The 23165-nt window shown below is 43.4% G+C and overlaps 1 protein-coding gene across 4 annotated transcripts in view; it reads right to left on the bottom strand.

Moving 5' to 3' along the window:
• Nucleotides 1-1539: 1539 nt before the first annotated feature.
• LOC132384107 (neurexin-1-like) overlaps nt 1540-23165 on the bottom strand; it is a 1241271-nt gene continuing 1219645 nt past the window's right edge. For all 4 annotated transcript variants that reach the window (XM_059955449.1, XM_059955450.1, XM_059955451.1 and 1 more), the window contains one exon: nt 1540-3920. In XM_059955449.1, coding sequence (XP_059811432.1) covers nt 3034-3920 — 887 coding nt within the window. In that variant the 3' untranslated portion in view covers nt 1540-3033. The remainder of the gene's footprint in view (nt 3921-23165) is intronic.

Raw genomic sequence — 23165 nt, 5'->3', positions numbered from 1 at the left:
ATTTCAGACACAAAGGAATTAGAAATTAAGGGAACTATTGGGGAAGTGGACACACATGAGAATCACTCATAATAAAGCGATTGAAGGGGTGAATGTGTTCCTCTCTCTCAATGAGCAATGTTAGTGGAATTCTGCATGACCTTTCCATCTGAGAGAGAAGGTTGTTGCTTTGAGATTCATTGTGGTGTTGTGGACAATGCTCCCAGTGAATGAGTGGGGGAATTAGGTGGGACTATGAGCTGAGGCTCAGACTCCTCATTTAGATATTAAACATTCCCTTCACACATTGTTCAAAAAGTGAATTATGAAAGGTATAACAGGCTTTTCCCCTTATGTTGGGTGAGACTAGAACTAGAGGTAATGGTTAACGGAGAAAGGTGAAATGTTTAAAGGCAACATGAGGGGGAATTTCTTCACTCAGAGAATGGTGAGAGTGGAATGAACTGCCTTTGGAAGTGGAGGATGCGGGTTTGATTGTAACATTTAAGAGAAACTTGGTGAGATACATGGATGGGTGGGGTACGGAGGACTATGGTTCAGATACAGGTTTATGTGACTAAGGAGGATAACCATTTGGCATGGACAAGGTGGGCTGAAAGGCATGTTTCTGTGCTGTACTGTTCTATGTAATTTATAACTCTATAAAAGTCATTAAGTGCCAGGCTCTGTGGACTGAGGGTCTCTAATATCATACAGGAGTTACTGTATGGAAGGCCCCTTGGCCCATTGAGCCCATTCAGACTCTCTGCAAGAGCAATGCGGTTGGTTTCATGCCTTGTCCTCTTCCCACTACCGTTTAGTTTTTACTCCCTTAGGGATCCTGTTCACCCCAATTGAATGGCCCCTCTTCTCGCCTCAACAAGTGAACTTAATCTGCAGTACAGCAGGCCTTGTTCAGTCCCATGTATCCCAAAGTGGTAATTAAAGATCCCACAAGCAACACCACCTGGCCATTATCTGGTGCAGCACAGCAGGCCTTGCTCAGTCCCATTTGTCTCCCCGAGACAATTAAATATCCTATGACCAACATCATCTGCTCTTTGTGGGAGCTTACTGTGCACAGATTAGCAGCTTTACAGTAGCAGTTTTCAGATCCTTGTCGACTTGCCTTTACCAGAGATCATCCATTTCAGTTAGACTGCCATATTCAATATTGGGATTTAACAACAGCTAGTCTTAACATTTGATCGTTCCAACACTGCGGGGGGGGGGGGGGGGGAATCACAGACTCCCTAAAGGACAGCACAGGCACTGCGAGGATGAGGGGGAAACCACAGACACTGCGAGGGTCAACACAGACACTGCATGGGGAGAATCGCAGACACTGGAGGGGAGGGGGAATCACAGACATTGCATGGGGGGGGGAGTGGGCAATCACAGACACCCTAAAGGACATCACAGATACTGTGGGGGGAAATCAGAGACATTGCAGAGGGAAACACGGACACTGCGGGGTCATCTCGGACACCCATCACTTTGTCCTGACACTGACAATCAGCCCAGTAGATGGTAAATAACAGCAAATAATAAGTCCCAGGCTGTAAGAAGTATATAATCAATTGTATTTCCCTCTGGTAGATTTACACTCATGGGAGGCAGTCACTAGTAACACTTTACAATAACATTGAGTACATGAAGATATATGATATCACACATTATCAACAGCTGAACCAATCATTTCATAACCGAGGGCAGAGTATGATAGAAAACGATATCCTTCCAATCCTGTGGCCCGTCTGGGCAAAAGACAAATACCTAGTCGTCATTAAACGAGCCTTAATATCAATGATCAAAGTGTACAAAGCACAAGGTGTGGGAGGAGAATGACACACAAACTTTATTCGTCTTTTTTTTTGTTTGGCTACTCGGTTGTCAGATTGTTGGTGCTTTGAAAATGGGGCAGGAGGGCCTCCTCGTGGATGCAAATTTAGTGTACTCGGTGGCTCGTCATTACCTCCTGAAATGGTTTCGGTCCGCGCGAAGGTTCCGGTCGAACAGCCGCGGCTAAATGCAATACACATACTGTATATAAAGTCGGTGGGTAGGGGAGCTGGGTGAGGGACGGGAGAGGTTGTGGTGGGGCTGAACGATTCTGTTATCTCAACAAAGAACTGAAAATGGTTCAAGTGACAATACTATACAGTCAGACAATGTTACATACACTGGGTCTTCCACAGTGTTCCCTCCACCCGCCCAGACTGAGCACACCGGTGGAAAGGAAGTAACGCTGAAACGTTCATCACTCGGTAAACATTAGAATTCCTTCACAGTTCAGAAACCACTAGTGCCCAGAGCCAGCATTTTCGTGTGATTCCGAGGAGAGGGCGCGTCTCCAAGTTGACGAAGTTCCTGACGGACAGATCACGCTGTGAAGGGTCACATCCCCACCCACAGGCAGTCTGTCGCGGAGTCCCACGGGACGAGCGCCTGAGGCAGGAGCGTTCTCTGAAGGGACGACCTTAGCAAAGTTCTGACGCCCCGCGTTGCCGCCAGCTGTGAACCGCTCTCGGGTGGGCTTTTCTCCGGGAGAGCCGGAATCCGCCGCTCCCCGCTCGCACCGCCCGCATCAAGGTCCGTCTCGGAGATCCCAGGAATTGAACAAACATAGAATCGGCACACACTTGTACACGGGAAAGAGAATCCAGAAGGGCCCGTGTCCAGGAGGAGAGGAACCGGGGTGGAGGGGGGGGGGGGGGGGAGGAGAAAGTGTGAAGAAGCCACAGGGTCTGGTCCCGGGCCACCGAGGGAGAGAGGATAGCAGGGACTGGAGAGGTTATTGGGGACAGAGCAGTGCCATGGCCAGTAGTTCACAGCGGCCCCGTCCTCTCTGGGGGTCGGACTCCGGTTGCTCTCCTCAGTAGGACGTCCCTGCGACTGGAGGTGATTGGGGGTGAGCTGGCTTCCCCCTCCACAGACCTGGGGCTGGGGTGGGGAGCGGGCAACCAACACCCCCCACACCCTGCCCCAACCTGAGCTCCGGGGACGGGGCTCCTCACGGCCAAAGTCCAGCCGTCACCCCGCCCCGGCGCCGCTTCACACGTAGTATTCCTTGTCCTTGTTCCGCTTGCTCTTGCCCGCGGCCTTGGCGGCAGGCGGCGGCTTCTCCTTGACTAGGGCGCCGTTGCTCTGCGCCGAGTTACTGATGTAGTTGCGGCTCTGGTCCACCTGGTAGGAGCCCTCGTCGCGGTTGCGGTACTTGTACATGGCGTAGAGCAGGATTAGGATGCAGAGTGCGGCTGCCGCCACGATGCCCACTACCATGCCGGTGGTGCTGCTGGACTCGCGGATCACCTCCACGGCGCCCGGGGGTCCCGCCGCGCCCGGCCCGCTGGGGTTGGCTGTGGGCAGATGGTGAAAACCGTGGCCGGAGGTTACTGGTGGCCGCCAGGCTTGCTTCTTGCTGAGGTGCTCAGTGGGTAGAGGCGGGTGCGCCAGGTCCGGGTTTGGTTTGGGGTTCAGCTTGCCGGCGGGCAGCTTTCGGATCATGTCAGGGGAGGAAGAGGAGGTGGACAGCGGGCCGTCGGGGGACGCGCTGGCGCCGTCGGGGCCCTTCGGCCCTTTGCTGGGACGGAAGCCTTTGGATTTGGGTCCAGAGGGGTCGGCGCCGGCTAGGAGGGTGCGGTCGGTGACCAGGGGGAAGGTGGCGTAAAAGTCCTCGTCGTCGGTCGGAGGGAAGCTGGAGTCAAAAACCTCGCCGGAGCCGTAGCCGGACACCACCATCACCTCGTCGCAGTCATCGTCCTGCTCCAAGAGGCAGGGAGAGCCAAGCTTGGAGGTCAGGGTCAGTGACTCTCTGGTGGCCTCCACGGCCGTGAGCAAGGGCCGGTAGGTCGGGGGCGGGGGCACGAAGGGAGAGCGGGTGACAATCGCCGGCATTTCCAGCGCATCCTCCGTGATTATGGGCAAAATAAGCTCGCCTCCTACAACAGAAAAGAAAAGCGGAGAGCAAGTCAGCGACGCGAAGTGGGGAGGGAGCAACAGAACATTTACCAACTGCAAGAACAAATTACTCTTCATTTTAACACTACTCGCTGCAGCGATGTTACACTACAATATCTGTCTCGTTGTTTTACTTTTAACATACACATCAAGTTTCCACGATTACAGAAAAAATCTTATCAACTTTTTAAAAAAATAGGATTTAAAAGATGTTTTTTTTTTGATTTTTTTTCGCTCTCTCTTACAAATAGACGCCTAAATATGTCTTTTAGAAAGAAAATAACAGATCACGGAATACAGGCAACTTACATCAACAAATTGGCCGCATGATTATTGCATGAAGGAAAACAAAATTACAAAAAGAAAGTTGCATAAGAATTTCCTGGGACAAGATCAACTCTTTTTAGCTACAGATTCTGAAACTAATTCTCTCGTTTTCTTTTTAAAGAAAAAACAATGCTTGATGTTGAAATGAAAGTTTCACAGTTCAATTTTCATCCTTTTTTTTAAACCCCTTGCCCCTCCCCACCACCGCAGGTCGGAACACCATACACACTTTAGCCGGGGGGTCTATTTCGCTCCCCCCCCCCCCCCCCCCCGCCTGCGCCGTTCGCTCACCCCTCCGCCCACAGCGACGTTAACCCCAACTTTCCCGCACTGCAGGAGATCAATGGTGTTCAGTAGCATACGGGGTCCTAGGCTGGTCCTGTGTGTGTTGGAGGGGGGCCGTTTTCCGGGTGGTGTGCCTCTATATGGGGCAAAACATTGGTTTGAATTTGCGCCGGTTTGGATTGAAGGTGATTGACCTCGGGTTTGGTTTGAGTTGCTGGGATTGCGCCTTCAGAGGCCAGGGTGCCAGGGAACGTCATGGCTGCTCACTCGGTTGGATTATAAATGGGGGATGGGAAGTATTCCTAAAGCAATTGCCCTAACTCTCTGGGGGGGGGGGTATGTGTACCAAGGGCCTCACTACTTCCTGCTTTGGTGAAGATGCCAGGTTGGCTACACCAGCAAATTAATCACTGCTCCCTCACCCCAGGCAGATAATATTGTGGGGAGCGTCGCATCTGTTCCCCAGTTCCATACACCTATGGCCTTCAGTAATGACCGTGTGCAGTTTGTAGTTATCCCTTTGACTGGGATTTCCCCTGCTGCTCCGGTTTTCTCCCACATCCCAATTAAGTGCCCATTGTAAACTGTAAATCTGTGTGTTTAATCTGGGAGAAGTTATATCTAATATGAGGAGACTGGATTACAGGGACAATTTGTGGCAGAATGAGATTATTCTGTGTGCCGACTGGCCTCCTGTGCCGTATTGAAAAAATGGAAAACCATTCACACATACACTGCACTCCAATTGCACAGTTCTGGTATAAATGTGAAACCCCGCACACACACACATTCCTGCATGGGAGGTTGGTCAAGAAGGTTCAGACGCTCAGCTGTCAGAATGAGGTAAACTGCATTAGACATTGGCTTTGTGGGAGAGGCCAGAGAGTGGTCATAGATGATTGCCTCTCTGACTTGAGGCCTATGACTAGTGGAGTGCTGCAGAGATAGATGCTGGGTTCATTGTTTGTCTTCTATATCAATGATCTGGATGATAATGTGGTTAATTTGATGAGAAAATTTGAGGATGACACCAGGATTGGGGTGTAGTGAACAGTGAGGAAGACGATGGCGGCTTGCAGTGGGATCTGCTTCTGCTGGAAAAATAGCAGATGGAATTTACTGCAAACAAGTGTGAGGCATTGCACTTTGGTAGGATCAACCAGGGTAGATCTTGCACAGTGGACGGTAGGGCGCTGAGGAGTGTGGTGGAACAAAGGGATTTGAGGAAGAAAGGTCCATAATTCATTGTAATGGCGTCACAGGTAAATAGGGTTGTAAAGAAAGCTTTTAGCATATTGGCCTTCATAAATCAATGTGGTGAGTACAGGAGAAGTGATGTTATGTTGAAGGTGTATAAGACATTGAGGCTGAATTTGGAGTATTGTGCACAGTTTTGGTAGCTACCTAAAGGAAAGATGTAAATAAGGTTGAAATGTACAGAAAAAATTTACAAGGATGTTGTTGGGTCTGGAAGACCTGAGTTGTATGGAAAGATTGAATAGGTTAGGACTTTCTACCTTTGGAATGTAGAAGATTGAAAGGAGATTTGATAGAGGTGTACAAAAATATGAGGGGTATAGATAGGGTAAATGCAAGCAGGCTTTTTCCACTGAGGACTACAACTAGAGGTGATGGGTTAAGGATGAAAGTTGAAAAGTTTAAGGGGAACATGAGGGGAAACTTCTTCACTCAGAGGGCTATGAGAGTGAGGAACAAGCTGCCAGCACAAGTGGTACATGTGAGCTTGATTTCAACGTTTAAGAGAGGTTTGGATAGGTACAGAGGGCAATGTTCCTGGTGCAGGTTGACAGGAGTAGGCAGCTTAAATGGTTCAGCATTAACTAGATGGGCCAAAGGATCTGTTTCTGCACTGTATATACACACACACACACACACACACACACACACACACACACAGCTACCTACACCTTTCATCAAAGAAAATAAAAACTGCAACAATAATATGCAAGAAGCCCCAACTTGTACCAGTGCTAATACCCCAAATCTCTTAACCCCCGGCTAAGGTTGAGCTTGGAATTTAAAAAAAAACATCCTCCCCACAAAAAAAAGGACGAAAATTCATTTTCAGAGCACACATATTTACAGTCAATATCGATGAGCGGTGTAAGATTAGGCACCACTGTCAATGTCAGTACGTTGGATTCCAAAATCCAATCCACATGACCTGTCCCCATTCCCCATCAGTTATCAAAAAAAGCACAGAATTGGCAATATTACTGAACCCCTCACATCCAATGTAAGAACTGAGGAGGTTTGAGCTGCCGGCAGTGTGATCTGTCATGCTGTGGCTTTATAAGGCTTTTTTTTTGCCAAGTAATATTAACGTTGGTTTATTTGGAGAATGTGTTGGTGGCAATGTAGAAAACTCTGGAGATGGTTGGGGAGAAGGGAAACTCACTCCCCAGGAAGGCTCTGAGACTGTTCAGAATGGTAGAATGGAGAAGAGGGCTGAATGATGCAACATTATGGGTGGTTCACACTTTGTTTCCAGCATCACCTCTGACCTGTCCAACACCCTCCCACTGTCCACCTGCTGGCAGCGAGCTCCACTGAGCTAGTCTGGCCTTTCAAAGTGGCCAGTTACTTGCATTACATACTTGACCAGCTGGGTGAAAGATGAGGGGCCCGAGAGGAGGATAGGGGTCATGTAAATGCTGACACATACAGGTTGAACTGAAACAACCTGAAGGTTAGTGGTAGCAGAGAAGCTGTTAGGACAATAGGGCTGGGGAATGGGGACAATGGGGAGTGCAGAGTTGTGATAGTAGCAATGCAGGATGGATAAGGATTAATGGAGTAGTGGTACCTTCTAGAGAGAGCTGGACGGGAGCAATTTAATCCCTGACAGAGTGCTCAGAGGGACAGGGACACAGCGTGTTGCTTGAAATCCACTCAAGTAACTTTCTACACAGACTGCAGGAAGTGACAACAATATCCACTGGTTTTTGTCAATCACTGTGTTCATATTGTGTCAATAACAGAGTGTCTGCCATCTAGTCTGGTACCTACATTTGCTTGGTATTGCATGCCTATTGCAGTTCCAGTTTCACTGTTAGTTGCCACAGATTAGGGTACATTGCATTTGGTTTACAGAGGTTCAGCAGTCTTTGTCAATTTCTCTGTCAAAGGATATGAACGATAATGAACAAGGCATTTAATGTGCCTACGGAAGTAATGGCTCTGGAATTAAATATGGATTCAGTATGGATAACCATGGAATTTATGCGGATTAAGCAGGGGAGACTATGGAGTTTCATGAGGATTCAGTCCGATTACCATGGAACTTAATGTCGATTCTGTAGGAATAGCCATGACATTTAATGTGGATTCAGTAGGAATGGCCATGGAATACAATGAGATTCAGTTGGGATAACCATGGAATCTAATATGGATTCATGGGTGTTGATCCCTATTGGTTCAATAGGGATAACCATGAAAGTTAATGTGAATTCAGCAGAAATGCCAAGGAATTTAATGTGAAAGGAGGACAAAGGGATTTAATGTCAATTTTCATGGAATTTAATGTTGATTTTGTAAAGATGAACATGGATTCAGAGGGAATAGTTATGGAATTTAATGAGGATTCAGTAGAGGTGGCCATGGAATTTAATGTGGATTCAGTAGGGGCATCCATGGAATTTGCTGTGGATATAGTAGCGATAACCATGGAATTTCATGTGCTTACAGGAGGGACGACCATGGAATTTAAAGTGGATTTTGTTGTAATGACCGTGGTATTTAATGTGGATTCAGTCAGAATGGACATGGAATTTAATAAGGATTCAGTAGGGAGGAGCATGGAATTAAGGAAAGATGAACATTGATTCATTAAGGATGACCATGGAATTTTATGTTGATTCAGTCGGAATAGCCATGGCAGCTAATATGGATGCAGAACATATGGCCATGGAATTCCATGAGAATGAAAGAGCATGGAATTTAATGTGGTTGCAGTAGAGGTGGCAATGGAATTCCACGAGGGTTGAGTTGGAATGGCCTCAGATATTTCATGTGGATTCATTTGGAATGACCATGGAATTTCATGTGGATTCAGTTGGGATGGCCAATGAATTTTGTATAGTTCAGTTGCAATGACTGTGGAATTTAATGCTGATTCAGTAGGAATGACTATGGAATTTATTATGGATTCTATAGGGATTTCCATGGATTTTAATGTTGATTCTATTGGAATGGCCATGGAATTTAATGTGGATTCAATAGGGAATATAGAACATAGATATTCTGCAGCACAGTGTTGTAGCAACCATATAACCTACTCTAGAAACTGTGAAGAAACTCCCTACACAGCAGTCCATGCAGAAGCCCATGGAAATTAATTTCGATTTAGTTGGATGGCCATGAAATTTTGTTTTTGATTAATTACAAATGGCCATGGAACTTAATGTGCTTAATTAATACTTTGCTTCAGTATTCACTGCGGAAAAGAACCTTGGTGATAGTAGGGATGACTTAGTGGACTGAAAAGCTTAAGCATATAGACATTAAGAAAGAGGATGTGCTGGAGTTTTTGGAAAGCATCAAGTTGGATAAGTCACCAGGAATGGATGAGATATACTCCAGGCTACTGTGGGAGGCGAGGGAGGAGATAGCTAAACCTCTGGCAATGATCTTTGCATAATCAATAGAGACAGGAGAGGTTCCAGAGGATTGAAGGGTTGCAGATCTTGTTCCTTTATTCAAGAAAGGGAGTAGAGATAGCCCAGGAAATTCTAGACCAGTGAGTTTACTTCAGTGGATGGTACGTTGATGGAAAAGATCCTGAGAGGCAGGATTTATGAACATTTGGAGAGGCATAATATGTTTAGGATTAGTCAGCATGGCTTTGTGAAAGGCAGGTCGTGCCTTAAAAGTTTGAGTGAATTTTTTGAGGATGTGACTAAACATATTGAAAAAGGTAGAGCAGTAGATGTAGTGTATATGGATTTCAGCAAGGCATTTGATAAGGTACCCCATGCAAGGCTTATTGGGAAAGTAAGGAGGCATGGGATCCAAGGGAAAATTGCTCTGTGGATCCACAATTGGCTTGCCCACAAAAGGCAAAGAGTGGCTGTAGATGGGTCATATTCTGCATGGAGGTCGGTCATCAGTGGTGTGCCTCAGGGATCTGTTCTGGGACCCCTTCTCTTCAAGATTTTTATAAATGACCTGGATGAGGAAGTGGAGGGATGGGTTAGTAGATATGCTGATGACACAAAGGTTGGGGGTGTTGTGGGTAGTGTGGAGGGCTGTCAGAGGTTACAGCGGGACATTGATAGGATACAAAACTGGGCTGAGAAGTGGCAGATGGAATTCAACCCAGATAAGTGTGAGGTGGTTCATTTTGATAGGTCAAATATGATGACAGAATATAGTATTAATGGTAAGACTCTTGGCAGTGTGGAGGATCAGCGGGATCTTGAGGTCTGTTTCCATAGGACACTCAAAACTGCTGTGTAGGTTGACTGTGTGATTAAGAAGGCATACAGTGCATTGGCCTTCTTCAACCATGGGTTTGAGTTCAAGAGCCAAGAGGTAATGTTACAGCTGTATAGGAGTACTGTGCTTAGCTCTAGACATCTCACTACAGGAAGGATGTGGAAACTATAGAAAAGGTGCAGAGGAGATTTACAAGGATGTTGCCTGAATTGGGGAGAATGCATTACGAGAAAAGGTTGAGTGAACTTGGCCTCTTCTCCTTGGAGTGACGGAGGATAGTGGTGTATAAGATGATGAGAGACATCAATCATGCGGATAGTCAGAGGCTTTTTCCCAGGGCTGAAATGGCAAACATGAGAGGCCACAGTTTTAAGGTGCTTAGAAGCAGGTACAGAGGGGATGTCAGGGGTGTTTTTTATGCTTACAGTGCTGAGTGCATGGAATGGGCTCCCAGCGACTGTGGTGGAGATGGATACAATAGGGTTTTTTTAAGAGACTCCTGGATCAGTATATGGAGCTTAGAAAGATGGGGGAGGGGGGGCTATGGATAATCCTAGGTAATTTCTAAAGTAAGTACATGTTCAGCACAGCATTGTGGACCAAAGGGCCCGTATTTTGCTGTAGGTTTTCTGAGTTTCTATGTTAATGTTGATTCAGTACAAATGGTCATGGAATTTAATGTCAATTCAGTAAAGATAACCATGAATTCAGTGGGCAAGGTCAAGGTATTTCATGTGGATTTGGTATGACATTTAATGTAGATTCATGTTCGATGTCCACGGAATGTTGTGGATTCAGTAGGGATGTTGATGGAATTTAATGAGGTATCAGTACTAATGAGCATAGAATTTAATGTGGATTCAGTCGGAATAGCCATGGAATTTAATGTCAATTCAGTAAAGATAACCATGAATTCAGTGGGCAAGGTCAAGGTATTTCATGTGGATTTGGTATGACATTTAATGTAGATTCATGTTCGATGTCCACGGAATGTTGTGGATTCAGTAGGGATGTTGATGGAATTTAATGAGGTATCAGTACTAATGAGCATAGAATTTAATGTGGATTCAGTCGGAATAGCCATGGAATTTAATGTCAATTCAGTAAAGATAACCATGAATTAAGTAGGCAAGGTCAAGGTATTTAATGTGGATTTGGTAGGGATGTTCATGAAATTTAAAATCGATTTAGTACAGAAAACCATGGAATTTAATTTGGATTCGATAGCGATAACCATGGAATTTAATATGGATTTAGTAGGGATGTCCATGGAATTTAATGTGGATTTAGTAGCTATAATCATGGAATTTCCTGTGGATACAGGAGGGATGACCATGGAGTTTAATATGGATTCTGTCAGAATAGACATGGAATTTAATGAGGATTCAGTAGGGAGGACCGTAGAATTTAATGTGGATTCAAATGACTGGTCATGGAATTTAATTTGGATTCAGTTAGATGACCACAGTTGTTAATGTGGATTTAGTTGGGATGACCATGGAATTTGTTTTGGATTCAGTTGGATGGCCATTGAGTTTAATGTGGATTCAGTAGGGACGACCATGGAATTTAAAATGTATTCAGTGTGAATAACCAAGGAATTTGTTGTGGATTAAGTTTGATACACCATGGAATTTAATGTAGATTGAAAAGTGATGGTCTTGGAATTTAATGTGGATTCAATAGGAATGTCCATGGAATTTAATGAGAATTTAATAGGGTTGACCATGCAATTTAATGTGCATTCACTAGGTATAGCCATGGAATTTAAATTGGGATTCAGTAGTGATAACCATGGAATGTAATGTGTATTCAATAGGGAATGACCATAGAGCTTAATGTGGATTTAACTAGGATGACCATGGGATATAGTGTCAATTCAGTAAGAATGGCTATAGAATTTAATGTCGATTCAGTCAGAATAGACATGATATTTAATGTGGATGCAATAAAGATGGCTATGCTATTCTAAGAGGATTCAGTAGGAACGGCCATGGAACTTAATGTGGATTTGGTAGGAATGGCCATGGAATATAGTGGTAATTCAGTATGGATGGCTTTAATGTGAATTCAGAGGAATGGCCATGGAATTTAATGTGGATTTGGTAGGAATGGCCATGGAATATAGTGGTAATTCAGTATGGATGGCTTTAATGTGAATTCAGAGGAATGGCCATGGAATTTAATGTGGATTTGGTAGGAATGGCCATGGAATATAGTGGTAATTCAGTATGGATGGCTTTAATGTGAATTCAGAGGAATGGCCATGGAATTTAATGTGGATTCATTGATGATGATCATGGAACTTAGAGTGACGTCACGAGGGATGGCCATGGAATTTAATTTGGATTCAGTAGTGATAACTATAGAATTAAATTAGTTTCAGTAGGGATGTTCATGGAATTTAAAGTGGATTCAGTTAGGATGATAATAGAACAATGTGGATTCGGTAGGAATGGGCATGTTATTGAGTGGGAATACTGGAGTGAATGCACTGTGAGAGATTATGGAATGAAATAATAGGCTTTTGTAAGAGATATGAGGAACTCAAGGAATGGACTTTCAAATTTGACTCAGTCAACTGGATGGAGTGTGGATTAGAGAGGTCAACTTTGTATAGTAATTGGGATCAAACAATTGGGTTTTAATGGGTTGTATGGGATCCAAAGTTTTTGTCATCTGAGAGGGAGTAAAAAGGTGAACAATTGACATCAGTTGGAGAGATGAGAGTGTCAGCTGGACTGATCCTCAATGGAAAGGCTTTGATAAGAAAGTATAATGAAGTCTAGGAGGCCATCTGTCTCTCTGGCCACCTCCTCTATAAATGATCTTCTGGCCTGACCTAAGTTTTCTCTATTACACCACTTTAATATCCAGTTTATGAGTGTGGATGTGCGACTTGAGTCTTGGCTTCAATGAATGGATTAGAAAATGAAAGGAATGTTTCAATGGACAAATTAGGGAGAAGAAGAATGTTCTCCCCTGAATGGGGTTCCAGCTTTGCTGGGAATATGTGGTGACAGCTTAACCACTGAGTAACTATTGTTCATGTTTGTGAATCCTGCCTTTGTGGGGACACTTACCAGAAACTCGAGGACTTAAACATTTTAGAATGGGAATGAACACAGGACCTGTGGATTATTCCAAAATTTTCACACCATATTTGAATTATCAGCCATCTTTGTTTGTTGATGAGGTTTATAGCACATTGCAGATCTATATGACAATAAAATATTTTATTAAAGAATAGGGATTAACTGGAAATTTGAATATTGGTTATGCACCAGTGATCACCCATGACAAAGCAGCACGCTGCATAATGTTTTAAAGCCCAGTTGCTTGTTTTTCTCTCCTGGAGATTCATAATTAATTCGTTTAAAAGCTCTAATCAGTTTAACTGGGTAATTTCACCTGTCCACTAAACTGGAGAACTTCCTCACACCACAACATTTCCTGAACTTAATGCACTTTTGAGTTCATGATTACAACTACACCAAACTTCTTAAAATGTAAATGGCTCAGGAAGCTGGTCAGTGGTAAGTTTCCCACCTTCTGCTAAAATCTTCAATCCCAGTGTCAGCACTGTGTTTTATGATACTCGGTCTCTCCATTCACATCTTCATCTCTGGTCCATTGACCTCTCAGTCCATTCAACCCAAATCCTTCAGTCTGTGTTTCCCTTAGTCCTCTTCTTTTTCCAGTTCCTCATTCTGTCTGCTTATCTCCACTCCCTCAGTCTTTCACTCTTTCTCCAATCAAACAGGATGTTCATCCTTTGGGGCAAAGTTTATGGCAGAACTTACCCAAGCACATGGACTTTATATAATCCTCACATAATGCTGAGTTGCTCTTGCAATGCTCTCTAACATAGGCCAATCTGTTGCTTGTAAATATGTCTGGTACACTGCTAACTATATCTTCTGATTTACTTATATTTTTCTCTAACACATCCTGAGCTCACTATATCACTTGAATATACTCCTGTGTGAGGCATATCACAACTGATACACCAGTGTTACTGACTAGCTAATAGTGAAACATTTTCTTACATAATACAGTTTCTGATTCAAACAACTTACTCTCATATACACTGCACCCCTCACTACATCATACTCTCATCTCTGCTCTGTGCTGCAGTCTTTACTGTCACACACAGATATACCCCACAACCATACCTGCCACATTGCAATGACTATGTCTGTCTGGTAAGCTCCACACCTGTCACTCCCCTGAAACTCACAGGATCACTGCCATTATAATTCTGATATAATCATGATTCTCAGAGCCACATTTTCTAATGCACTGCATTGTTTGATATACCCCTTAGGCTCAGAAAAAATGTCTGTTACAACACTAGTCTGAAATACATATTCCCATTCTTCTGATAACACACTAAAGACATTTTGACATTTCCCCATACATAGACCACATTCCCTCATGTACCCTAATCTCCCAGAGTAACTTTCTCCGACAGATACATCACTCCATCAGTATAACTCTCTGATACTGTCCACACTTTTGTACACATATAGAACATTGAAATCCACAGCACATTACAGGCCATTCAGCCGGCCATGTAACCTACTCTGGAAACTGCCTGGAATTTCCCTACCACATAGCCCTCTATTTTTCTAAACTCCATGTGCCTGTCTAAGAGTCTCTTAAAAGACCCTATTGTATCTGCCTCTACCACCATCGTCAGCAGTGGATTCTATACACCCACCACTCTGTGTAAAAGAACTTACCCCTGAGAGATATTCAACTCTTCTGAGAGATTGAAGTTATCACTGTCCAGACCCCTTGTCAAAACACTGTGATCTGGGAACTTTAACTCTCAATGTAACATGTACCATGCGCTCTGCAAACTCTCCAATATATACCATTACAACACAGAAATATCCCCAAATCTACACCATAACAACTTCACACCAACAACAAAATATTCACTCACATGTATTCTCTTCTGAGAGGTTCAACTTCAAAGGAGTAAACATCACAAACAGCCCGTCCTGGTCCAACCCTACTGATGTCACGGCCAAGAAAGGTTACCACACTTCAGAGGATTAAAGAAATTCGGTGTCCCCTTTGACTCCCACCAGTTTTTATTGATGTGCCTGATACCTCTCAGCTTGTAACAGCAACTGCTCTTACCATGACTACAAGAAACTGCAGACAGCGGTAGACAGAGCTAAGCACATCATGGAAACCAGCTTCCCTTCCATGGAGTCTGTCTACACTTCTCCCTGTCTTGGTAAAGCAATCACTACGTAGCCTGGACATTCCCTCATCTCAACCCTCCCTTTGAACAGAATTTACATGAATGTGATACAGCAGCTTCTACCCTGCTGTTACAAGATGATAGAATGTTTTCCTGATACAATAAGGTGGACTCTTGGATCTCACAATCTATCTGTTGTGACTATCAGCTTGCTCTGCACTCTCTCCTTAACTGTTACACTCTATATTTCATGATATCCTAATGTTTTACCTAAAGTGTCTTAAATGAATAAATCGATCTATTTGGATGGAAGACAAAATAACCTCGCTCAAAAATAAAAAAAATTACTAGTTGAATTAATTACACTCATTTTAATTACACACACTACACCCCTCACTGTGGCACTGATATATCCCACACCCCTCACTGTGACACCGACAAAACCAACACCCCTCACTGTGACACTGCCACACCCCACACCATCACTTTAACACCAACACACCCCACACTCCTCACTGTGACACTGACACACACCACACCCCTCGCGGTAACACTGACACACTCCACACCTGTCACTGTAACATTGACACACCCCACATCCCTCACTGTAACACCAACACACCCCGCACCCCACACTGTAATACTGACACACCCCACAACCCTGATTGTGACACCAATACATCCCACAACCTCTCACTATGACTCCGACACACCACACGCCCCTCACTCTAACACCGACACACCCCACACCCTACTACCCTCACTGACTGATTTTCCCTCTCAATCCATTCATTCTTCTGTCTTCACCCCAATAACTTTTGACACCATTACTAATCAAGAAGCCATCAGCCATCGGTGGCAATGAATTCCACAGGTTCACCACCCTCTGGCTAGAGAAATTCCTCCTCATCTCTCTTCTAAAGTGACATCCTTTTGCAATCAGGCAGTGCCATCTGGTCCTGGACTCTCCCACTACCTCGACTTCCTAACTGGAAGACCACAATCTATGCGGATTGGTAATAACATATCCTCTTCGCTGACAATCAACACCGGTGCACCTCAGGTATGTGTGCTTAGCCCACTGTTTTACTCTCTGTATACACATGACTGTGTGGCTAGGCATAGCTCAAATGCCATCTATAAATTTGCTAATGATACAACCGTTGTTGGTAGAATCTCAGGTGGTGATGAGAGGGCGTACAGGAGTGAGATATGCCAATTAGTGGAATGGTGCCACAGCAACAACCTGGCACTCAGCGTCAGTAAGGCGAAAGAGCTGACTGTGGACTTCAGGAAGGGTAAGACGAAAAGGAACACATACCAATCCTCATAGAGGGATCAGAAGTGGAGAGAGTGAGCAGCTTCAACTTCCTGGTTGTCCAGATTTCTGAGGACCTAACCTGGTCCCAACATATCGAAGTAGTTATAAAGAAGGCAAGAAAATGGCTATACTTTATTAGGAGTTTGAAGAGATTTTGCATGTCAACAAATACTCTCAAAAACTTCTATAGTTGTACCGTGGAGAGCAATCTGACAGGCTACATCACTGTCTGGTATGGAGAGTGTACCATATAGCCTACTGTATACTATGGGACTATTTTATGTCATAGTAACACGTTATTGTGCATGCACTATTGGGCGCATATTGATCTGTATATATGTGTTCAGTTCGGTTTCAATTAGTAAAGAAATCTGTTAATGTAGCTCCTGTCTTCGGCGTTTTTATTAATGGTATTGTTGTGTAAACAGCCACATACACAACAGACGGGCTACTGCACAGGACCAAAAGAAGCTACAAAAGGTTGTAAATCTAGTCAATTCCATCTTGTGCACTAGCCTACAAAGTACCCAGGACACCTTTAGGGAGCAATGTCTCAGAAAGACAGTGTCCATTATTAAGGACCTCCAGCACCCAGGGCATGCCCTTTTCTCACTGTTACCATCAGGCAGGAGATACATAAGCCTGAAGGCACACACTCAGCAATTCAGAAATAGCTTCTTCCCCTCTGCCATCTGATTCCTAAATGGACATTGAATCTTTGAACGCTACATCACTTAAAAAAAAAATTACAGTATTTCTGTTTTTGCACGTTTTTTAAAATCTATTCAATATACGTAATTGATTTACTTGTTTTTTTTCTCTCTGCTGGATTATGTATTGTATTGAACTGCTGCTAAGTTAACACATTTCACGTCACATGCTAGTGATAATAAACCTGATTCTGATACTGAAAACGGGCTCTCCAAACCAACTCTAGCATCATATGAGCAATATTAGGGGTTAGGGTGTTTTCTCTTCTCTTCTCAGATGCTCAATGCTGACAGCACTTCCTATTTTATTTCAGGTTTTCAGCATCTGCATGTTATTAGCATTTAGGATCACAGCCCAGAAGCATAAAGGTCAGTATTTCGCTTTACAGCGCCGGTGATTGGGGTTCAACTCCCACTGCTGTCTGTAGAGTCTTTGTACATTCTCCCCATGACCACATGGGTTTCCTGGGTTCTCCTATTACCTCCCAAATTCAAAGACATATGGGTCAGGGTTAGGAAGTTGCGAGCATGCAATGTTGATGCTGGAAACATGGAGACACTTCCAAGCACAAACGTCATAAGCAAACGATGCATTTCACTGTATGTTTCAATTCTCATGTGACAAAGATAATCTTAAATCTTCAGACCAATTATTTCATTGGCTGCAGATATCAAGTAGGGTTTGGAAAACATTCCAGCGGTACATCTTCCACAATACAAGTTCATATCAAAGGGTGCACCACATGGGTAAGGCCTCCACGTAGATTTCCCATGCTGTCCAATTGAGAAATCTTTTGAAAAGATCAATATTCATGGTGCTGTTATTAAACTACTTAAGACAGCAGCTGATATTAAATGGAAACCATTGAATTACATGCTGGGAGCTCAGAATTATTACATTACACAGACAGCTTTATTAGATTTGTGGCTGGGAATACACTACACTAGGGCTTTATTACTTTTGTGATTGAGAACTTTATTAAATTGGCTTAGAAATCTTTGTTACATAGTTGAATATGATCATTGGATATAATAGCTGATGATAAATGGTGCAACAGATCTGGAACAGTGGCTTTGGTGGTTTTCAATCTGGCAGCAGTGGGCTGAAAGCATATGGAAAGACTGAGGGATTTGGGGAGCAGTGCATACTGAGGTCACATAAGTGTCGTCAGACCCCTAAACTAGCTCTTTTTCTTGGCTCCCTCCTTTGCAACTCATCTGTGTATCTCTCAGAAAATGATCAATGCCTGTCTTTATGCACATTCAGTGAGCAGAGTAGAAAGTTCCAGAGGCCTGTGCTCTGTGAATGAAGAGATGACTTTTCCTGTCTGTCCCAAATGGTCAACTTCCCACCCTGAGACTGTGGCTTAGAACTAAGGGAAAAGAATCTTTCAGAATCTCTCAATCAGCTCCCATATTTTTCCTCTCAGGTTGGGAGGCTCTTTCTACCCAAAAGTTAATTTAAAGAACTCTTCTTCCTCCTATATTTGTTTATTGATTTATTGAGATACAGCGCAGAATAGGATCTTCCAATCCTTTGAGCCGTCTCACCCAGCAGTCCCCCAATGTAATCCTAGACTAATCATGGGACAATTTACAATTAACCTACCAATCTGTATATTTTTGGACTGTGGGAGGAAACCTGAGCACCTGGAGGAAACCCACACAGTCACAATGACAACGTACAAACAATGGCGGGAAATGTATCTGGGTTGCTGGTACCGTAAAGCATTGTGCTAACCAGTACGCTACCATGCCGCCTTGACGGGGGGAGTCCCAGATTCAAACCTGGCAACGATGCAAGACCAGCGATATATCTCCTAGTGGGGTCCTGTGGTAGGGGCTGCACTTGGAATTGCCCGAGTAAAGAGCTTTCTAGTGGGGCTTTAGATTGGCAAATGGGGGTCTGTCAAGTATAACACCTTGCGAAGTTGCACTCAGACAGGTAAGTGGAGAGTGCTTGCTCACTCTTCTTAAGTACCTTGTAGATCGTGGAAAGGCCTTGGGGTGTTGGGTTACTTCCTTGCTGAGGATTGCTGAATGAATATTAGAAGTTGATCAGTACATATTTTACAATTTACAAGTCATTAGGTGACATTGTGTTTACTATCTAGTGTACTTTGCACATGTATACATGCAGTTTTGCAGGTTACATTCAGCTGGCACTGTGTACAGTACATACATGCCAATTGGTAACTATGTCCTCTTCTTAATGAGGGAGGAGGTACAGGAACCTGAAGACCCACATTCAATATTTTAGGAATAGGCTTTTCCCCTCTGCTGTCAGATTTCTGAATGGACAATGCACCCATGCACACTACCTCAATATTTTATTTTTCTCTCTTTTTGCAAAACTTGCTGAATTTTAAATTTTATATACATTTCTTATCGTAATTTACGAATCATGATGAAGGGTCTCGGCCTGATACGTTGACTGTACTCTTTTCCTTAGATGATACCTGGCCTGCTGAATTCCTCCAAAGAATTTATGTGCGTTGCTTGGATTTCCAACATCTGCAATTTTTCTCTTGTTTGTGACTGGTCACAGGGAGAACGTACAAACTCCTTAAAGGCAATGGTGACAATTAAACCCAAGTTGCCTGTACTGTAAAACACTGTGCTAATCTCTATGCTACCATACCGCCCAGATATTCAAAAGGAAATATTTTCCAATGGATATTATAGTGTAATGGATTGATTATGAATAAAATGCCCTTTGTGTATTCTGTATCACAGGGAATATGGATTTCACAGTTACATGGAGGTTATATCATCTCACACAATGGAAACGGCCTAAAGTTTGTCACTGTGTTCACCACCAAATGTCCAATTTATACCAATCCTACAATAATGTCATTTCTTCCTTGTCACATTACTAACCTTTCTCTCATGATCTGACAAGTCACCTGCATGTTCACAGCGGCAAATAAGCCAACCAACTGACATGTGGGAGGTAATGACAGAACCCATGAGAATCCCACATGGTTACGGTCACTAGGAAAAGGTGTTATCTGGTTTGATTGATCTGAGACTGTGCCAAGGGGACTCAATGTGGTGGGTATTAAATAATGAAATAGATACTGTGTTTTATATAATCAAATGTGTTATAAATATAGTGGATTTTATAATTGGACCATTGGTTAAATGGGGCACATACAAACAAGCTGGATGAATTCAGTAGGTCGGGCAACATATGCTGCCCGACCTGCTGAATTCATCCAGCTAGTTTGTATGTGTTGATTTGACCACAGCATCTGCAGTATACTTTTTGGTTAAACGGGGCAGCTGCTTATTTGGTACAACTCTTAAAGAACAAAAAAAAAATCAAGAAAATGATGAGAATTTCCTTTGTTTATCTGGGACTCTATGCTGCTTAATTGGGGCAGGAGACTGTCAATGAACAGTTTGTAACTAGTGTCAGTCATGTGCACTTGTGTTGCTGTTAGACAGTGCACCATGTTTAGAATGAACAGTTTTTAAATAGCATTGCTTCGTGTCCTTGTGTTATATTGGGCCAATGCCAAATCAAAAAGCAGTGATTTTTGACACTGCTTCATGCAGGAAGGCAATGAAGACAGTCCATTATCTACACTAGGTGTCTGCAGTAATTTTGTTCATTTACAGTCAATCAAAAGAACATGGCAGCGTACACTGGAAGAATTCCTTCATCTATTATTAACCAAAAGGAATTAATACACAGTTATATAGTGCTGTAGTAATATTAGCATTGTTCTAACGTTTTCTATATTTTATTTAAATACATAATTTGTTAGTCAGTTTAACAGTAGTTTGTCTTTTTTTAAACTATTTCCATGAAACTTCAGCTAATTGGGACAGCCACTCATCTGGAGTGAGAGGAACTGGTCCCAATGTATATATACATATATGCACACACACTGTATATAAAATCAGCTATCACCAAGTGTGCAGACAAATTTAAATGTGTATACTGCTTAATAAAGGAGAGTATGATTTTCCAAGTGCTCTGGTTTTCTCTCACAGTCCAAAGATGTCCCGGGTAGGTTAACAGGTGATTGTAAATTGTTCTGTGATTAGGTTAGGGCTAATTGGGAATAGAAACATAGAAAAACCCTTCGGCCCACAAAGTTGTGCGGAACATGTCCCTACCTTAGAAATTACTAGGCTTACCCATAGCCCTCTATTTTTCTAAACTCCATGTACCTATCTAAAAGTCCCTTAGAAGACCCTATTGAATCTGCCTCCACCAGCACATTCCACGCACTCACCACTCTCTGAGTAAAAAGTTTCCTTTGTACCTACTCCCCAGCACCTTAAACCCATGCCCCCTGTGTGTCACTATGTGTCAGACAGAGTGGTCAGCAGCACTGGGGCTCCACAGGGGACAGTCCTAGCTCCCTTTCTCTTCACCATCTACACCTTAGATTTCAACTACTGCACAGAGTCTTGCCATCTTCAGAAGTTTTCTGATGACTCTGCCATAGTTGGATGCATCAGCAAGGGAGGTGAGGCTGAGTAAAGGGCTACGGTGGGAAACTTTGTCACATGGTGTGAGGAGAATCATCTGCAGCTTAATGTGAAAAAGACTAAGGAGCTGGTGGTGGACCTGAGGAGGGCTAAGGCACTGGTGACCCCTGTTTCCGTCCAAGGGGTCAGTGTGGACATGGTGGAGGATTACAAATACCTGAGGATATGAATTGACAATAAACTGGACTGGTCAAAGAACACTGAGGCTGTCTACAAGAAGGGTCAGAGCGGTCTTTATTTCCTGAGGAGAATTAGGTCCTTTAACATCTGCCAGACGATGCCGAGGATGTTCTACGAGTCTGTGGTGGCAAGTGCTATCATGTTTGCTGTTGTGTGCTGGGGCAGCAGGCTGAGGGTAGCAGACACCAACAGAATCAACAAACTCATTCGTAAGGCCAGTGATGTTGTGGGGGTGGAACTGGACTCTCTGACGGTGGTGTCTGAAAAGAAGATGCTGTCCAAGTTGCATGCCATCTTGGACAATGACTCCCATCCACTCCATAATGTACTGGTTAGGCACAAGAGTACATTCAGCCAGAGACTCATTCCACCGAGATGCAACACTGAGCGTCATAGGAAGTCATTCCTACCTGTGGCAATCAAACTTTACAACTCCTCCCTCGGAGTGACAGACCCCCTGAGCCAATAGGCTAGTCCTGGACTTATTTCCACTTGGCATAATTAACTTATTATTATTTAATTATTTATGGTTTTATATTGCTATATTTCTACACTGTTCTTGGTAGGTGCGACTGTAACAAAACCCAAATTCCCTCCGGATCAATAAAGTATGTCTGTCTGTCTGTCAGTCTGTCTTGTGGCAAACCCGTGTCCTCTTGTGGCAGCCATTTCAGCCTCAGTTTGTCGGGGTTTGCTGGTACACTGGCTCGAAGGGTCGGAATGGCCAACCACACACTATTTCACTAAATAAATAGTTTAATTCAGGAGGCTTGGAATTTTTTTTTAAGTTAAGCATTACCACATGCAACGTAAATATCTAAATGGACATCAAACTCACGAACACTACCTCACTACTTTTTTATTTGTCTTTTGCGCTTCTTATTTTAACTTAACTATTTAATAGACATATACTGTATATACTTATAGTAATTCAGTTTTGTCTCTATTTCATTGTATTGATGACATAAAGTTAGCAAATTTCATGTGTGATATTAAACCTGATTCTGATTCTTCACAGACTGGAGTAATACCGCAATCTCGTTGCCTTCAGCAATGACAATAAAGTTCTATTCTATTCTATCCAAAGCAACTTGGTCCTTGCACATTGTATAACATTCCAAGTTAGTGTTGAATTGTACAAATTCAAGCAATGATGCATTGTAATACATAACGAGACAATGTATTTCTCTCTGAAGTAGGTAGTCCAAGGCGTAATTGTGTA

Source organism: Hypanus sabinus, chromosome 31 (genome assembly GCF_030144855.1).
Source record: "Hypanus sabinus isolate sHypSab1 chromosome 31, sHypSab1.hap1, whole genome shotgun sequence".
NCBI classification, from domain to species: Eukaryota; Metazoa; Chordata; class Chondrichthyes; order Myliobatiformes; family Dasyatidae; genus Hypanus; species Hypanus sabinus.
This window is presented reverse-complemented; position numbering and strand designations above follow the sequence as displayed.